This window comes from Branchiostoma floridae, unplaced genomic scaffold, assembly GCF_000003815.2.
Source record: "Branchiostoma floridae strain S238N-H82 unplaced genomic scaffold, Bfl_VNyyK Sc7u5tJ_1548, whole genome shotgun sequence".
NCBI classification, from domain to species: Eukaryota; Metazoa; Chordata; class Leptocardii; order Amphioxiformes; family Branchiostomatidae; genus Branchiostoma; species Branchiostoma floridae.
Window position 1 is genome coordinate 17465 of NW_023365749.1, and position 19275 is coordinate 36739.

Consider the following 19275-nt stretch of genomic DNA (forward strand, 5'->3'; position numbering starts at 1 on the left):
ATAAAACTTGTATACTAAGTGTTTTTCAGCCTCAAATGCAAGCAAGCCCGATCCAACATGGTGCCCAAGAATTGCTTTAATCTTGAAACCGGACTAAATTGATATAACTGGTGAATACATAGGACTTGCTGCATTTTTTAAATTCATAAATGTATAAACAATGTCTCCAGAGCACCACACAAGGTCTTTGACCCATATACACTCCATATTTGAGTCATTTGTGGTCGTTTGTGGTGTTTCTGGATCGTTTGTGGTCGTTTGTGGTGTTTAGGCAGACCCCAAGCTATCAGGTGATATTTTCTATTATCATTGTATGTGGAGTTGTTGTTAGGTCTGTATATCATAGCTCACTACATTGTGCAGTCATCCTGGCACACTTAGGAACTCGAAAACCTGAAAAATCAATCAAATAGTTTTAACATACATTGTAGGTTTGTGTCTACCATATAAAATGATATAGCTCCATTATTTCTGTTGTGTGTTCTGTGGAATACTGTAGATGTTTTCTCTCCATCTGAGCTTGCTATAATTGTTATAGAGTGTAGTATTAGCGTTAGTATTTAATACTACAAATGAAGTAGCATAATCAAACATATACTATGTCTAAATTAAGCTCATTATCTAGATCTGCACTAAAAATTTAACAGGAACAACAATATGACTTCCTGATATCCGATTGCGCTGCTTATGATTTGCATAACCTAATTATAAAAGCCCCGCCCCCAAAACAATGGTTAACAAATGCTTGGTTGCTAAAAGCCTCCACATCGGCTCTTTAGCTTTCTGACTGCCAAGTGTTAGCAGAAAGATATGCCTGCAAAACGGAAGAATCCGGCACTTATTGGCGCTTGGGGACACGACAATATTAGCAAAACAGTACCTCAGGTCAGGGTCACAATATCATGTGATGTTTCCGCTCTTGGTTCCTGCGCCCAACTTTCTACTTGTTCCCCACGGGTAGTCTTTCCAACGAACAGCGTACGGTCTCTGAGATCCTACTCTAACGAAAGCATGACTTTCCCTCTGTGAAAGTACTTGAATGGTGTTGGTTTAAGCAGTTATAGGGCTACAAGATACAAGGAAGTGCGAAAAGTCAACAAACTCGCCTGTTTGGACGTCCATGTTGGGAAATTAGGCAAAGAGGATGACGGGTCAGGCGATACTACTGATTTTTAGGGGTATAAAATGTGTCAATTTACATAACAAAATTCGAATTTCAAAATCTACTCAGCATCACTTTTATTCAGCGAATTGTTTATATTACTTCTGTGACACATTACAATGAATATAAGTAACCACGGTATTTTGCATGAAGTCTTTATCTCAACGAGTTTTCTTCCCTATTGCTCATTGGAATATTCGGTGACCTCACATGATAAGGTCAATGGAATATGGCGGCAAAATGTCAGGAACCGCGCGAATTCCAGCAAAATACATGTAGAATTTTGGCGAATTTTGTCCCACAAGGCGCATCAGGGTAAAGTAGAAGAACACACATAAGCAGGTAAGTGTATGACTTTACAGTAGAACAGTTTATTTTATGGTATATATCTTTCTTAGCAGAATTGTGGACAATTTTCTGCTTGTTTTTGACCGAATTTTAAGTGTACAAATTTTCTTAGTGCATATTCTGGTTTGTATGACAAATTGAAAAGATTTTGATTTGCGTGATATACATTGTTACTTTTGCACATATAGCTGGTATCAACCCTATGAAAGAAAATATCTCTAATCTTATGGTGTAGCACCACAATTATTTAGTCGGGAAAATTAAGAATTCGACACCATATAAGTTGAATAGTGTAAAATGAAAATGTAACGGCACTGAACTTTAATCCAACGCAACTTTAATCCAACACTTTTCAGAACCCATCTGTCAGTCAAAAACTAGCTCCGGTATGCGAATTCTTTTGAGTGCTTTACAAAACCAGTAAGGTATACGACTTAAAACCTTGTAAGTTTGAGCTCACAAAGATCGCATGTTGCAGCGACAAGTTAATCAATCTTCTGGTATGTTTTCATGCTGTTAATCAAGCCGTGGGAGGAGGGCAGCGACTGTAATTTCAAGCAACCCCACTCTTCGTCCTCACATTACACATTAATCATCACAGTAAATATAGCGAAATATTAATAAACTGTCCATCCAACACAACCAACATGCCTTGAAGAGTCCCTCTTTAAAGTACAGGGCCAGGCTTTGTTACACAAATTCAGTGGAAATCCGAACACGCGCCATTTTGAATCATATTTCAGCACGCCCCTTCACCCCTATTTTTGAAAATGATCACATCCAAAGGCCAGTAGGACGGATCTCACTGGCGATACCAACAGCCCCACATGGGGGACGAATTGTAGGGAGTTTGTACTGTGTTTTGCGAGTATATTTTTTGGGAACCATTCACAAACAACGTATTTTGCCACCATTTGCTAACCAAACAACGGATGGAAAGTTTCATAGAACGTCATAACTGTGTAGTAGAACAGCAGAACGGATTTGCCGCTGGTTGATGCATTTTGGGGCCGTGTTTTGATCGCGGCTATCAGCAGTTTACCGACATGCCGATTTGCCAATTTAACCTTGAGTAAGTGCCTGCCGATTGATACAAATTTGTCGTTGTAAATATGAAATCCATAGATAAACAGCCTTGTTATATTATTGTGTTGGATTAAAGTTCCACTGGGAATAGAATCCCAAAGGACTTGCTATCAGTTACACTGTCTTTGAAATGTTATTTTCTTGTGACACAACAGAAAGTGGCAGACCAATGCATGTGTAGCAATGGCCGGGGAAACATAGTAAACAATGCACTAAACAGTTTCCAGAATGCGCTAAAGCCCGCTTGTTTATTCATGGTTCAGTGTGGAATTTGCTGGAATGTGTTGGATTAAAGTTCAGTGCCGTTACATGAAGAGTAGATGAGTGTAGGATACTGTAGTCAAGGAGTGGAGTGGAGTAGAGAAGTCACCAAAAGATCACGTCTAGCGTAATAATAAACGTAAAACGAGGACAACAACAAGAGTAGAGGACCTAGAGGTTTACTGTAGTGGTGCATGTAGACTAGAGACTACATTACAGTGTAGATTAGAGAGTAGGTGTAACGTTTAATAGTACTACTAGAGTGGGACTGCCTGGCACAATCAGCAGCACGTTTGACTCAGGTCCAAAAGGTCCCGAGTTCGAACCCCGCCGCGTCACCGATCTTGTGCCCTTGGGAAAGGCACTTTACACGACTTTCCTCACTTCACTCAAGTGAAAAATGACTATATAGGCTACAATAGTCTTCAGCAAGTTGAAGTTGGTAGCCTCTAAATGAAAGAAGAGAGGTAGAGTAGAGAGTTAAGTGCAGTGTAGAGTAGAGTAGAGTAGAGCAGAGGAATGAGAGCTACATGTTGGAAGTTTCAGTGCTACCAAATCAGAATTAAGGTGTTTCAATTGTTAACTGTTCTTAATAATAGGTTTGCAAGCAACCAGATAGTAGTAGATTTTGTAAACTTTGCTTTGATAACTTTTGTATTGCATATCTTATTACCTGGATATCTAACCTTAATCACTTTTTGTTGTGTTATCATCAGTCCAAGTTCCAGTCTAAGATGGAGGATCCAGAGAGGAGTAACATGAGTAGTCTGGACCTGTACTCAGACATGATCGGAGAGACGGAAGGAATGAATGTACAAGGGAGGAGAACAACACAGGAACACAGCATCATGAGCTCCATGGATCTGTACGAAGACATGCTCGGAGAGACAGAAGAAATTACTGAAGAGGCAGACCTGTATTCAGACATGCACGGAGAGACAGAAGGAATGAGTGTAGGAGGGAGGGGACAGGCCGAGGAACACAGCGTCATGAGCTCCATGGATCTGTATGAAGACATCATCGAGGAAGAGCGAGAAAATGAGAAGTTTGAAGAGGTGATACTATGTTTTTATTTTCGAAAAAAAGGTAGAGGTGAATATATAGTCTAAGGCCATACAAAATGTAGGTGCAGTGGGTTGTTATGCACTGTTTAGGAAACTCCTGACCTCTTGGTCTCATGTCCACAAGCCTAGATTAGCAGCCATACGTCAAAATTTTTTTATTAAAAAGTGAAAAGTAATACATGTTAATGCTTACCTCCGAGAACTGTTGTAGTCTTTGACTTGACAAGTTTGGCAGCACTTACAGAATCATCATCAGTTTTCATCATCATCAGTGAATGCCCACCTAGTGATACTGTTCATTATTGCATGTCACAACTGGTGGGTTTTAGAATGTGCAGTGCGTGCACTTGTATGTTCAGTTAATATAACTGCTGATCTATTTTTTATTACCTTGTTTTCTCTCTTCAGCTAAGAAGCGAGGTCACCAAGACAGCAGGACAGATGGAGGATCTGATGGCTCAGATGGAAGATATACAGTCAGAGGTAAATGGTCTTAAGGAAAGTCTCAGGAACCTACAATACCCGTATACCCGAGTTCAGCATTTATACTGTAGCTGCAAATGCAGACAGGTTTGGCCCTAAGTACTACTGTTACCTGGGTAAGACAACACTAATCCTTTTAGCCCCAACTATGCTAAAAGGACAAAATTTACCCACTGTCATAAGCACATACTGCCAACTTTCATAAATGTTGCACATACACCCTTTCCCAGAGATTGAAAGGAATTTTTGGTAGACAGACATAAAATAAATTAGTTAAGTCATCTCCTTGTAGGACGAACAACATCCCTTGTTGGCACCATAACATTACATTATGGGGAGCATAGATATACAATGTACATAGTCCTTTCCTGTTATGTGTTTTGTGTAGTACGGCTTTAGACTTAAATTGCTCTGTTGGTAGCTTGTTGTTATCAAAGTGGATCAAAGTATATGTATATCATTATGATTCGCTGGATATGGCAGATGTATCAAAGGTTAGTTAGTATGCATGTCTCAAACCTTTTATGCTGTGTTGTACATGTGGATGGTGACAATTAGTGTCTTGCTCACTGTTGTTTATGTACTGTAGTTCTCCTTTTTGTTATATAACTTGATTGTTTGATTCCAGTTCAGCTCATTTATGTATTCTCATGTGGTTTCATTTGGTTATGAATTAAAATGACTGTTCTCCTCCTATCCCACTGAAACAGACCCTTGCTGCAGAGAACCATGCCCTGAAGAAGAACATCTCCACTGATAAAGCTCTCCTTTTTGCTGTGACTGGTTCAATTCTTGTTCGGCTTATGCATGTACAACATGTATTGCCTCTTGTGGGTTGATTTGGTTGTAGATTAAAAGAGCTGTCGTCCCTTCCTTTGGTTTGATTTGGTTGTGAATTAAAACGACTGTTCTCCTCGTGTCCCCCAGAAACAGACCCTTGCTGCAGAGAACCAGGCCCTGAAGAAGAACATCTCTGCTCTGTTTGTCACAGCAAAGGCAGAACTGGACAGGAAACAGAAGGAGATCGCACGGCTCAGGGCAGAGTAAGTCCAAGAAATCTGACAAGTCAAGATAACAGTTACAAGATAACAGGAACTGGATGGATTTGGATAGTAGTGTTTTCTTTTCACTTCACTTCAATTTATTTATTTTACCAGGAAATGACTCAGGTCAGACTAGACCTGCTTTACAGGCAATCCTGGGCACATAGAAACAACACATGACCATACAGGCATATTTCAGTAACAGCATGTTACTTTTACACAACCAGTTAATATCACCTGCTGACGTTTCAATGTCTATCAGACAGCGAAATGTCAGCAGGTAAGATTAACTGGTTGTGTAAAAGAAAATTCTACTATCCTGTGACCTGCCATCCTGATGAAATTGACTGGATAGATTTGCTTCCAGTTGCTTAAGTAACTTTCAACCTCTATATCTTTCTACCTGGATGTCTGAACTTCAATTCATAGCTACAACTACAGCTGTATATAGACCTTTTTTTAAATATTTTTGCAGTTTATTCTGTGACTTCTCTGCTTCAAAGTCATAACACTGCAAATAGCTGTTTCCAAGCTTTCCATATTACATCATTCTGTTGTACTACAGCATTCCCCATCATCTGCAAAATAAACTTCCATAAAAGTAAATAGATGTACAGTACTACCATGCACTTGTACTTGTTTTCTCATGAATGTCAAGAAATCGACTTAGATTAATATCTATCAACCAATTTTAGCCCGTGTACATCTGGATTGATCAATGATATTAAAAATTTGTGTCAGTAGAGTACATGCACATATATATAGTGTGCAGTCTGTACACATACATGTATAAGCACAGTAGAGGTTTCACAATACTATAGTGCTGCATGTTTTGATTATGGAGTATACAGTACTACCATTACTTTTATCCACTTTTCCAATCAATGAAGTTCACTAAACTACACCTATAAAACTAAGATGCTGCATTCCAGTCAGGTCTGGGAAGTTATAGGTTTCCTATAGGCTGGATCAGGTCCAGATGTGCAGCTCAGCAATATCTGAGACTCACCCCGATATTCTGTCTGTCACTGCTGGGTTTACTGGGTTAGTATTGATCCATATTTGGTGATGGGGAAGACAGCAGGAAAGATTTTGTGTCACAAGGATGATGATGAGGGATGGTACAGAAGTTATCAAGGGGTGGTGTGAAGATTGCAGAAAGGGATGGATCAGGAACTGTAGGGGTGAAGATAAAGGAAAAAATTGGGTTTTGGGTCCGATTGTGTTTTGTTCATTATTGTTCTATTGATTATTGATCATTTCTTGTTGCTTTTTTCCAGTTTGGAAATGATGCAAATGAGGAGAGGAGCACCCAGAATCCCTTACTCTGCCAGGCCTTCTGATAACAGGTGACAAATCTTTATGAATCTCTTCACTTCTTCATCTTACTTGTAAATTAGCGTTTCATGGTAGCTCTCCTAACATGCTGATTACCATAAAGAACATACAGTAAACAAATCCACCTTCTATAAAGGCATTTAATGTTGAAGAGTTGGTAGAGAGTTCTAAGTGACCAGCATTTAGTCCCTATAGTTACTGATGTATATTTTTTGTTTCTATTTTGTAGAGATGACCACAGCAGACCTGGACCCTCTGCTAGAGACCCCAAAGCCACTAGAGAGGCCAGCTCAACTCAGAGAGACCTGGCAGACAGGCATCAAGGTGCCTGCAGACAGAGCAACATTGGAAGTTATCACCAGGAAAAGTCTCCAGAGAGAGAAAGTAGAAGAGAAGGACCCTCTGGTAGAGACTCTAAACCCACAAGAGAGGCCAGTTCAATTCAGAGGGACATGACAGGCAGGCAACAGTCTTATCCGCAAGTAAATCTCCCAGACACAAGTAGAAGGGAAAGAACTGATGACTTGAAGTCAAATCCTGATCACAGCAGACCTGGGTCATTAAGTAGAGAGTCCACCATCACACAAGAGGCCAGTTCAAGCCACAGTGACCTAAAAGACAGGCAGCATCAACATGGGAAACGTAACAACATGACAAGTCATCAGCAGGGAGAGTCTCCAGATGGAGAAAGAAGTAGAAAAGAAGTAGCTGATGTCTTAAAGTCACATCCTGAGCACCACAGGACACAGACTGGAGACTTAAGATGTTCTCAGTCTCCTGAGAGAGACAAGGACAGGAGAGATGGTGCCAGGAATAGGGCATGTCGCTCCAAACATTCAAAACCTGAGCTAAAAAGTAGAGAAACAAAAGAACAGACAGCTCATAAAATAGTCAGTGTACATGCTACAGAAAGGACATCTGGAGAAGGGCGTAAGCCCAGACAGGTAAGCCAGGATACAGATAAACTAGAAACAAAAGAAAGAGAAGCGATTGAAGGCACAGATAAAAAAGCATCTCAACATGTTCATGCTCAAGAAAAAAGTAAGTCAACTGAATACAGAGATGAGGTGACAAGTCCTCACGGCCCGCACACGCCGTCTTCTCCTTACCCTTTCTCTGAGGAAGAAGTAAAGGTGGGCCAAACGTCTCCTAAGGAAGCTGTGACAGGAGGTCCAAAGACTCCTCCAGAACCTTACCCATATGAAGATGCTGTGAGTAGGAACTTAAGAAATTACAAAGATAAGCATCACAAACAAGAAGGGAGGAAAAAAAGGGTGGCGGATGATGAGAGTAGAAGACATTCTGGGGAAGGGAAGAAAGATTCTGCCTACTGCTCATCTGGGAGTGAGAGCCTCTCTAGAAACAGTCGGGAAAAAAGTGTTGAAGATAAGAGAGAGGAAGATGAAAAATACAGAAGGAGAAAGGATATCTCTAAAGCCGACCTAAAATCAAGGAAACAGTCCGGAGATTCATCCAGAGAAAAACATGAGAATGATGGTAGAAGTAGTCATGAAAAAAGTTCAGAAGACAAGAGAACAGAGAGTGACAAAGACGGAGGGAGAGAACACATCTCTAAGGGTGATTTGAGACAGAAACTACATGTACGTCAGAAGAAAGAGTCCAGAAATAGGTCCCAAGAAAGATCTTCTGATGATTATAAAAGGAGGGACCATGACAAAAGGAGAGCAGATGAACAGAGAGATCATAACTCAAGGAAAAGTAAGGAAGACAGGCATGGGAAGGAATCTGATGGCAGGACAACAGAGAGGGGGAGGAGAAAACACAGGGAGGAAAGATCTACAGAGAGGGACAGAAGTAATGCCAGACTGCAGAGGGAGGAGAGGAGGAACTCCTCAAGAGGAGACAAAAGTGACAGGAGCCAACCTTCTAGGGACACAAGGGAGGCTCACAAAAGAAAGAGGTCATCTTCAGGTGAGCTGAGACGTCTTGAAGAAAGAACAAAAGTCTCACCTCCAAGGAAGAAGCAATATGGGAAGGATTCTGATGGACGTCAACAGTCTCGGGAAATGAAAAAGTCCAGCTCAAGACACAGGGACAGGTCTGAAGGAAGAGACAAGGAGAGGTTAAGACGGAGAAGCAGTGAAAGGGCAGACCGTCTCCATGACAACAGCAAGGAGCCTGACAGAAGGGGTCATAGGTCAAAGTTCGTGAGCTACAGATACAGGTCTGAAGACAGTGATGGTGACCCTGACAGGTACCGATCTCTGAGCGTGGAGACTAACTCAACATCGGGAAGCAGTTCAGCTTGTAGTGTTGCTGCCCTTAATGATGTTCAGAAATACTTACCTACTAGCTTTGAGGGCAGTCTTCGCGCTTCGAGGAGTCGGGAAGCTGGACTGCAAGAGAGCGGAACAGCTTTGACAAGTCCTGTTGGAGGCAGTTATATCAGTGAAGAGCCATTGGTTGACATGGTAGGAGAGGGGACAGGAGTTTTAGATGGACAAGCCAAAGAAGAGAAGAGTCAGAAACAGTACAGGGGCAATGATGAACACTTGACCAGTCCTCTAAGAGGCAGGGATGACAGAGGAAGATCCTCACAGAACAGCCCTGACTGTGCCACTGACAGGACAGAAGCTGTAAGCAGCCAGCATTCAGTACCAGCAAGTGATCAACTCCAGGCAACACGTGATGAAAGTGAGATGGAAGAAGTGACCAGCACCACAACTGAGCAGCCAGACAGAAGAGCAACAGTCAGAGAAAAGCTTCTTTCCGAGAGTGCTGAAGAGTTGGGCATGATCTTCGCTCCCGTGAAGAGGAAGAGGGAAGATGCCAAACAGGAATATGTAAGTTCCCCTGCTGCTAAGAAGAAAAAGGCTGCCCAGAACTCTCCAACGAAAAAGACAAGACTGTCTCCAAGGAAGAATCTGAAGGAAAGTCCATCCAAGAAAGTCACATGTAGTCCTACGAAGTCTCCTCAAAAGATCCCTCAGGAAGGTGAAGACTCAACTGAAATTACTCCAAGCACTTTTGTGTCTCCTCCAAAAACTCCTAAGAAGTCCCCGCAAACGTCTCCTAAGAAGGCAGCTACATCTCCGCACAAGAGTTCAAAGAAGGTCTTCAAGTCCCCTCAGAAGACGCCCAGGAAATCATCAGTAGGCACTCCCAAGAAGAAGTCTAAGTCACCGAAGAAGACAGAAAACCTGGTGGAGAAGTGCAGGAGCATCGTGTGGACAGGGAAGAGCGCCCGAGGGAAGACCGTCAACCTCTTCCACATCGAGTACGAGACGGGGGACCACTCGGCGCGGGAGGTGTTCCGCAACTCGCCCCTCCTCAGCCCGGTGAGTTGATTGATTGATTTTGATTGATTTATTTATTTCTGTCGAGGTAGGTTAGACATCCAGGTAATAGGATACACCAAAAAGTAGTTACTCAAGCAACTGGATATGGTTTTAGAAATGGGCAGACATTTCAACTGGCATCCACCAGTTTTCGATCTCTTTCTATCTCCAGCAGTGATGTCAGGAACACATACTTATGACCTCCTACAAAAGTGGTGTGTTCCTGACGTCACTGTTGGAGATAGAAAGGGTCATTCTGTAAACAAGGTGGACAGAGATTGACCAAAAAATTAGAGGGGTCCCTATAGTTTAATTCAGTGTTGGAAGTAAAGTGTTAGCAATGTTTCTATAATCATCATCATCATCATCGGTCAACGTTTCTATAATGTATTCTACCAACACAGATGAACTTTCATGCTATGAAATGTTTGGTTGTCCTTTACTAATAGTGACTTTTTTGAACAGGTGAAGCCCCCCACCCCCCTGCTGAACCTGAGTGCCAGGAGCAGCGATGTGGAACCCCCCAGCGGTGAGGACTCCTGTAGCCTCCCCCTCCCCGCCATCAGCGCTCAGCTCAAGACAGATAACAAACTGGAGATGGAGCGACCAGTGCCTTGTTACCATGGCAACCTCGGTTTCAGCGGTCTCCATGGCAACACAGGTACTTCTTCACAAAGCAGAACAGAAACAGTGAGCCTACAGCAAAGAGAGCAGAGATTATCAGAGAGTTCCAAAATTGTTGACAATCTCGGCTTCAGCGGTCTGCATGGCAATGCAGGTACTTCTTCGCAAGATAGAACAGAAACAGTGAACTTACAGCACGAAGAGCAGAGATTATCTGAAAGTTCGAGAATTGTTACATCATTGCTACCTCCTATTGCATCAAGTGAAGACACTTGCAGGAGTGGGTCTTCTATAGAGGAGCAAGACTTCCCCAGCACACAAGTTCCTTTCAGCAGAGGGCTTTCTGAGATCTCCGAGATGCAACAACCTGTCTCTGTCCATCTCCCTACAAATGATTCAAAACAGCAGACCAACTCATCCGAATCAACCGGGCCGTTTGAGGTCAGTATAAATGCTGGGGATGCAACCAAGTCATCATCTTCGGATTCAAACTGTGAGGACAATATGCTAACGCAAGATGGCCACACATCCCTGCAAAAATCAGGAGATGACAAAGGTGAGGAACTTGTTTCAACAGAGGACAACAGTGCAGAGGATTCTGGAAAAGGAAAGGAAAGGGAAGAGCTGCACTTGAAAACTGATGGGGATCTCCGAAGAAGTGTCGAATCTAGTTTGCTCAGTATAAGCAACGAGTTCGACTCCAGTACAGCAAACCTTTCCAACGAGGAGCTCTTTGCTGTCGAGGTGCTCGCACAACTCGCTGCTGCAGCAAAAACACCAACACAAAGCCCTGTGAAGCCTGGGTTTTCCCTTCAACAGATGTCCCCTCAGAAACGTGTCACCAAGAAAAGCCCAATGAAGGTAGCCGTGACAGGGTCAACGCCCTTCAGGTTGTTCTCCCCAGGGAGAATGGAACCTACCATTGCAGCAGAAGTAGAGGTGGGGTCAGGGTGTACTCCTAAAAAGGGCTCGAGGCAGAGAAAGGGAATGGATTCACCATTTATTCCTCCTCAGCAATCAACCTCAAGTAACAAAACAGAAAAGGACAGACACATTAGCAAGAAGGGGAAGAAACACAAGAAGGGCAGTGAAAAAGTCTTAAAGGAAGATGAAATTATGTTAAACCACCTTAAAAGGGACAGAAATGATTCAAAGCTGTTTGAAGAAGTTGTAGCAATGTCTGAAGAAGACAATAAAAACAGTAAATCCAAGAAGGCAAAACAAGACAAAGTGCCTCCGCTTGAAGTCAAGCCCTTAAGATCCAGCCCAAGGAAGCCACATGGTGACATTGCTGATGCTGCAAAACTTCATAAACCAAGCCCAAGAAAAAGTCCCAGAAAGGCCAGTACTGCGACTCCTGTGAAAAGCAGGGAAGCAACGAATAAGAAAAAATCTCCTACCAAAAGTATCACCTCAACAACAACAACAGACATCAGCAAACAGAAGACAAAAGACTCCAAACAAGGAGGAAAAGTTGAAGCTAGCCTGCAAGAAAGCAAAACTTTTACACAACATGAGGAAAACAAAGCCAGAGAATCAAGCACAAGTCCTCCTACACCGGGAAATGATGGTAAGACATTACCATCCACCTGTGTGTGGCAGACTAGGGAGACAGGAGCAACATTTAGTGACTCAGAGCAGAACTCTCTTCCAGACAGTATGCTACATGATGACCTAAAAGAGATGCATAACACTCTTATCCTCTCCCCCAAATCTAATGGACTGCAGACTATGGCAAAGCAGCATAATGTAGCGCAGAGTGAAACATCTGCTCACAGTGATTCGAAAACTAATGATCCCTCCCTTACTGCTACAATCGGAGTGGACAGCAGCAAACAAGTCCAAAGTAGTTGTCAAAAAGCAATCCCAGGTGACCCAGAATTAAGTCAGAGGGGCTTATTGATTGTGCCAATACCAAGCAGGAAATGTGTTTCACAGAACTTGCAGCAATCTGATTGTGATAAGAAAGACTACCCAGTAACAGAATTGATGGGAAAAACAAGTAGTAAAACTCATGACGTACATAACAATATAGAAACAGTGCCAAATGATAGCTTGAAGGAACGGATGCAAAAAGAACCAGAGCAGGTGGTCACGAGCACTTCTTCTCTTCTGCATCCCTCTAAAAACTGTCCAGACACAGACCTTGTTCAGAAGGAAGCTGAACCAAAGCAAGTTACAAAGAACCACAGTCCTGAAGACCAAGGCAGCAATACACTCAGCAACAAAAGTAGGGTGGGATGCGGAATGGATCTGCCAAGTACCAAGGAAGACATCAATGTGGTACAAGATATTGAAGTGCTGCAGAAAGTAGAAATGATGGAGAGTGCTACTGTATGCTATGAACAAAACCAAGCTACAGTAGATAGACAAAGAGTAGCAATTAAAGAGACATTGTCTCAGACTGCTTTGTCTCAGGAGAAAGGAGGAACTGAAACAGGGGAGTGCACTTCAGATGAGGAAGAGCTCGATACTGTTGTCAGACATGCAGTGCAAGGATGTAAGCCAAAGTCTTCTCTGTGTATGAAGAGAGATCTTGAACAGGAATATGAAGAAGGGGAGTGTGCATCAGATGGGGAAAGGCTTCATGTTGACAAACATGGAGAGCAAACATCTAATAAAGAACATGAAGAAGTAAAGTGCTCATCATCAGATGAGAAAGGGTTCCTTACTCTCCAACAAACAGTTGTAGTGCAAGCATCTGATAAACAGACTCGGTCAGAGGAGATAGATGTAGCAGAACAAGAACCTGAAGAAGGCGAGTGTACATCATCAGATGAGGAGGAACTTGACACCACCATCTTGTTGCCTTTTAACACCTTAGAAGAGAAAGGGGCACACAACTCCATCGAGATGGAGACTGGCGCTTCCTTCAACAGTGACACCAGCCTACCACGCCCCTCCACGCCCTGCGGTCTGCGCCAGGAGATGACCTTGGACCAGTTCTCTGTCCTTGACCCCGACGACCTCCGGTGCCAGAGCGCCATGTCCATCGATGTGCGTCTCATCCCGTCCACCCCCTCGGGAAAAATGGGCCCACCCAGCCGGGGGGCAACGCCCACGGGTAAGGACGCCGCCCCGACACCTGGGAAGTCGCAGCCTTCTCTTCCAAAGACACCTGCGGAGAAAAGGCAGTCAGGTGCGTTCCGACAGCTGTTCACCTCTCCTCCAGGTGGCAGGTTCGCTAGCACACCTGCCGCTGAGAGGCCGAAGCCGCCAAAGTTCCAGCTCGACGTGTCCGTCATCAGTACAAATAAAGAGGAGGACAGTCATTGCCTGGAACCTTTTGCAATGGGAGAGGCAGTAGATAAAACCTTGCAGGAGATCAAGGACACTTCGAGAGAAGCAGACACAGTAAAACCACTCCTCGAGACCGCTAACACAACAGTCCAGGACAGCAACAAGCTGCATACTAAGGATGTAAAACATTTGGAGATGGATAAAATTTGCAGGAAGATGGAGGAAGAAAGGAAGACACTCGGTGAAAAGAAAACTTTCTCCTCCCCTGGAAGTGGGACAGTTGACACAATTGTTGCCTCCTCCCCCAAACTGCCTCCTCCCAGGAGGCTTCCCAGCAAAACAGATGCCTTCAGAAAACACATGGCTGATGACAACCTTAAGAAAGAGAAGGAGGATACCAGAAAACGTAAAGAAGAGAGTCATAGGAAGTCTAAGTCTGTAAGAACACCGGAAAAAAGGATAGAAAGGAAAGCTTTGGATCCTTCTGATTTCTTCCCAGACGTCTCAAGTGATGAAGATGACATCTCAGATGGTCTTGAAGATCAAGAGGAAGAAAGAGTGGAGTTACCTTCTCCTAAGAGCAAGTTTTCACTTGGGTCACCAGCAGATAGACACACTCCAAATTGTCTGCAAGAAGTGTCTTCAGTCAGGAAACAGTCTCCGAGTTCTGAAGTACCCTGGCAGCAGGAGGTGGAAGAAACTGCTATAAGAAAGCAAGTAGACATGTCAAGTGTCTTCCCAAGAGCAAAGGTGTCAGATCTGGCCACTTCTTCATCGAAACAACCTGCAAAGCAAATCAGCACCAACAGTCCTGTATCAGAAATTCATCAGAAGGATGCTAGACTGGGAGCGAACAGCTCAAATAGACAAGCTGCTGTCACTTTTGGAAAAGCAGTGCCTGGTACAGGTCAAGGTTCAAACATCAACCCCATTAATGTTGTGGACACTGCTGTGGTGGAAACAGGTAGCAGTCAACCTACCACTGCACCAAGCATAGAAGCTGCTGATAGTCACACTACCACTTTATTAAAGAAAAGACACAGTAGCGTTTGTAAGGAGGAATCAGAAACTTCCTCCATGGCATGGCACGAGCAGGATGTGGTAGCCAACACTGTGGTTATGCCAGCAGATATATCTGGATTAGAAGCACCCATGGCTGCAACAAGTCCTCCCCCTGATCAGATCACCAGCTTGGCAAACCCACCAAGTGTGGGAATGTCATCAGATGTCTCACCGTCAGTTCCAGCAAACATTCAGACACAGAGTGAAGCTGTACCACTCCCAACCCAGCCACAACATTTACTCTGTACAACAGGCAAGCCCCATGGAGGTGTTGCTTTTCCACAGCCATCCCTGCATGACCATTCAACTTTTCTTCCTCACAATATCTCATCAGAACCCTGTGTGCAAAATTCCTTCATCCCAGCACCTCTAGAAGCTAAAGTAGAAGATGTCACCATCCTAGGGTCAGCTCCCCCTATCTCGTCCGCAGATGGTATATTCCGAGTTCCTCTCCCACCTGCGAATCGTGACCCACCCCCTCAGCCCATGTCACAACCAACACCGCCAGTTTTCGTAGCAGAGAGGCCGGTCATCAAGCTGAACAAGTTCTCATATGCGGCAATCTGCGCGCTGGAGGCAAACTATGGGTACGAATGGCTGTGGCCGGTAAAACCACAACCACAAGAGTCGCTAACTGCGAAACAGGAGCCGGATTTTTTGCCAACAGGTGGTGAGGAGACAAAGATGTTTGTAACAACCTGCGAAAACAATGTAGCAGCCACACATCAACAACAACCCCTGCAAAATCATCAGTTTTCATCAAAAGCGCAAATATTAGAGCCTGTTGTTGGTGGGAAAAGTTTTTCTTCCATCCCTATTGAAAACCAAGATCACAGTCGTGTAGTGCAGACAGTGTCCCATGGAAGGGACAGAACCTCGGGGGTGGTCACTACAAAAATGAAAGGAAAGACAGTGAAGGACCTGCTTTCTGAGTCGAGGAAACAAAAAGGAAAATCTCAGCAGCAAAGTGGGTTCGTGGCAGGTAGAGAAGCAGTGTCAGCAAACACTAGACCAAAAAAGCAGGTGCAGCAAAGTGTACCTCAAACTCCTCTCCCACCTGGGACAGGTGTGTTTCTGCCAAGTGTGTCACAGAGACAAGGTGTGTCACAGGTACAAGGTGTGTCGCAGATGCCAGGTGCAACACAGGTGCCAGTTGTGTCACAGATGCCAGGTGTGTCACAGGTGCCAGGTATGTCACAGGTGCCAGTTGTGTCACAGGTGCCAGGTGTGTCACAGGTGCCAGGTGTGTCACAGGTGCCAGGTGTGTCACAGGTGCCAGGTGTGTCACAGGTGCCAGGTGTGTCACAGGTGCCAGGTGTGTCACAGGTGCCAGGTGTGTCACAGAGACAAGGTGTGTCACAGGTGCCAGGTGTGTCACAGGTGCCAGGTGTGTCACAGAGACAAGGTGTGTCACAGGTGCCAGGTGTGCCACATGTACAAGGTGTGTCACAGGTGCCAGGTGTAGTATCTTCCAATGTTGGAAACACAGCTCAAACATTGTATTCTACAGAGAGGAACATTTTTGATGCCCTGTCAAGAGAGCGACTAGGTGTGTCCAGCACACCTTTAGGATCACCTATGATTGGCACACCTGTTCTTACAAACCTAAAAGGAAATACAAAATGTACTACACCAACTGTTACCATGACACCCCCTCCAAACCAACAAAAACTACAAGAGGGCATGTCTTGCACTGCAGTTAAACATGTTCAACCCCACATGAGCACACCCGAAGACAAAACATGCAATGAAAGGATCACATCCCCAAACCCAGACATTTGGTACCAAGCATTTGGCTCTCCCAAAGCGACAGCCCAAAGTACAGAAATGTCTGAAGCTCAGAAGATGAGAGCACACAATGACCAAGGCAAAGTTGAGCCCACGGCACCTGTGAATAAGCGTCTTGAAGAAAATCGCCAAGAAACTGTGGAAGGAGACTTGTCAGAGGGAGAAATTATAAGTGACGATGAAGACGTCACTATGGTGAAATCTTTCGAGACGCCAAATACAAGATACCACAACAAAGACAATCACTGTAGGGAGCAACATTTAAGTGGTACATCTAGAAAAGATGGCATCATTTCAAGACACAACAACAGGGAACACAATGAACAGAGGGTAAAAAATGACAGAAATTCACACAGGAGTAGAAGTCAGAAAGCATCAGACATGAAACGAGATAGAAAACACACAGACCACAGCCGGCATGGCTCCAGAAGGCCGACACCAGAAGAGGGTCGGTTGAGAGAACAGAATTATAAGGAGGAAGGGAGGAGGGTGGAAAGGGGAAGAACTGAGCACAGTAGAGGGGAGAGGGTGTCTCGGGACAGAGTAGCAGGAGATCAGGTCTCCAGAAAGGCTAGAAGGGTTGAGAAGACAGCAAGAAGGTGATGAAAAGGTCTTTAAGTAGATTCAAAGTACCATGCAAGAAATGCAATAGATGCTTATTTTGTGGCGCAAAATTGTGGTTCAGATGTTTTGTTCTTGATGATTTGTCAGACTCAGGCCACACAAGTTCAAACTTCAAATTATGATCAAAAACTTTTTTTCATCTCTTAATACTCCTATCAAAGGTGTAAGTCCTTTTATGATTAGCAGTGTATGAGCAGATAATGATATCAACATTGTGTGGCCCTGGTGAAAATAAGATAGGTTGAGGGTTGAATTCTTTGATTTGACATTAGATTCTTACAGTTATTTGTCTGATTCTCTGCATTGTCCAAAATCCAGGTCCATGACTGTTCCTGTCCTTGTGTTTGCCTGCCTCTGTTACATCATGATGATTGACATGATATGAATAGAAATAACCAATTACTTGATTTTACTCAGGAACTACTTTTGTAGTCTTATATAGTACACCAACTTGTCAATGATTGATTTGCCGCAAGCACACTTCTCTGTTGAATGTATTGATTGGACTATTATGTATCTTTCTAATAATATGTCTAAACAGTGTAAGAGAAAATGCAATGTTTACATCAACTGTGGGTTATTCAGCATCATGTATTCATGTTTTTATTATTCAAAGGTGCCTTATTTGTCAAATTGTGATTGATGCAGAATCTGAATATTTGTGGAATTGTAATATTGAATAAAGCTCTTTAGAGTTTATAAATAATGTTTTAATCTCTTTGATTATTTTGCTTTGGATTCATTATTGTGTTGTTTTTACCTGTATGTAAGTCCAGGACTGCCTGGAAAGCAGGTCTAATGTCTACCTGAGTGAACTTTCCTGGTAAAACAAAGTGAAGTGATTTGGCAACAGTACTTTAATTCCTTGTTTCTTAGGCAAGAGTAGCAAAACATTTAAACTCTTGCATTTTGATCTCACTCTTTCCAGTTGATGCAATTTTCAGCTCTGGCTCACAGTATTGTGACATTAAACAATAAAATGAAGTAAGATAGCATCACACATGTTTTGTTTGGCAAAGACCAATTGGTAATTATGCTTTTTTTTATGCTTTTTCTAAGTAGTGTTTAAGATACAAATGTAAGTCTATTCCAGCTTTTCTTCCAATGAGTAACATATTTCCAGAAAAAAACTATGGTACTGACAAGTAACTTGGTGAATTATTCTAGCAGTAGTTTGAGTACAGAGCAAAAGCCTTGAATATCTTCTATTTGCATGCCCAGCTTCAAAAGCTGCTGTTCCTCTTTCCAAGCCAAATTTGATGGAGTACAGAATAGAAGAACTTTATTGCGCAACAATTGTAACAGGTACAATGTATGGCAATCTGTATATAATGGGAGTAAATCTATGTACTATTGCATATATCTAACAACTAATCTAATATAACAGTACAGTATACAGTACTGTATAAACACTAGTTAATATTATACAAGCTAAACTACCTATAGATGAAATCCCACCCTCTCTCCTGCTCACGTGATCACCTCCCACCAATCAATACGCGTATCGATCCAGAGAACAACTGTATTGATCACCAGCGGATAATGTAGGCTAATGGGGAATGTTACAGCGCTCTGGTCTCCACTTCAAACCTCTCGGGTGGAATAAATACTGAAATTGTACAAAACAGGAGCCAACTTCTCTGGAAGGCCGACTCCCCGGCCAAACATTAAACGAATTTTGCTATTTGAAAGGGGTTGTTGAGACGAGACTCTCTGTCCTACACCTTTTATTGTTCTGCGTTAACTGACCCACTATTTTGTATGATCATGAGTTTCAACGGCAAGCTGCTTATGGCGAAGTGGAATCTCTACCGTCTATATGCGTTGTACGTTTTTCCTATTGGCGAGTATTA

General features: G+C 43.2%; 2 protein-coding genes across 2 annotated transcripts; both read left to right on the plus strand.

Moving 5' to 3' along the window:
- The first annotated feature begins 3571 nt into the window (after window positions 1-3571).
- LOC118408029 (microtubule-associated protein futsch-like) lies at window positions 3572-12663 on the plus strand. Its single transcript, XM_035808641.1, has 7 exons — window positions 3572-3912; window positions 4330-4404; window positions 5332-5447; window positions 6728-6796; window positions 7015-10084; window positions 10550-12278; window positions 12647-12663. The coding sequence occupies exons 1-7, from the start codon at window positions 3592-3594 to the stop codon at window positions 12661-12663; spliced, it is 5397 nt and encodes a 1798-aa protein (XP_035664534.1). The 5' UTR covers window positions 3572-3591.
- An 86-nt stretch (window positions 12664-12749) lies between these two features.
- LOC118408030 lies at window positions 12750-17748 on the plus strand. The gene is made up of 3 exons (XM_035808642.1): window positions 12750-16127; window positions 16182-16415; window positions 17741-17748. Exons 1-3 carry the CDS (start codon window positions 12776-12778, stop codon window positions 17746-17748), a joined length of 3594 nt encoding a protein of 1197 aa, XP_035664535.1. The 5' UTR covers window positions 12750-12775.
- Window positions 17749-19275: the final 1527 nt, after the last annotated feature.

What these genes read in the sequence shown, in the direction of transcription:
- LOC118408029 (XM_035808641.1), top strand. Translation starts at nt 3,592, where the DNA reads ATGGAGGATCCAGAGAGGAGTAACATGAGTAGTCTGGACCTGTACTCA. An exon ending in ATCGCACGGCTCAGGGCAGA is followed by an intron (nt 5,448 to 6,727) that starts GTAAGTCCAAGA and finishes GCTTTTTTCCAG; the next exon opens with TTTGGAAATGATGCAAATGA. An exon ending in GCCAGGCCTTCTGATAACAG is followed by an intron (nt 6,797 to 7,014) that starts GTGACAAATCTT and finishes TCTATTTTGTAG; the next exon opens with AGATGACCACAGCAGACCTG.
- LOC118408030 (XM_035808642.1), top strand. Translation starts at nt 12,776, where the DNA reads ATGCAAAAAGAACCAGAGCAGGTGGTCACGAGCACTTCTTCTCTTCTG. An exon ending in AGGTGTGTCACAGGTACAAG is followed by an intron (nt 16,128 to 16,181) that starts GTGTGTCGCAGA and finishes CACAGATGCCAG; the next exon opens with GTGTGTCACAGGTGCCAGGT.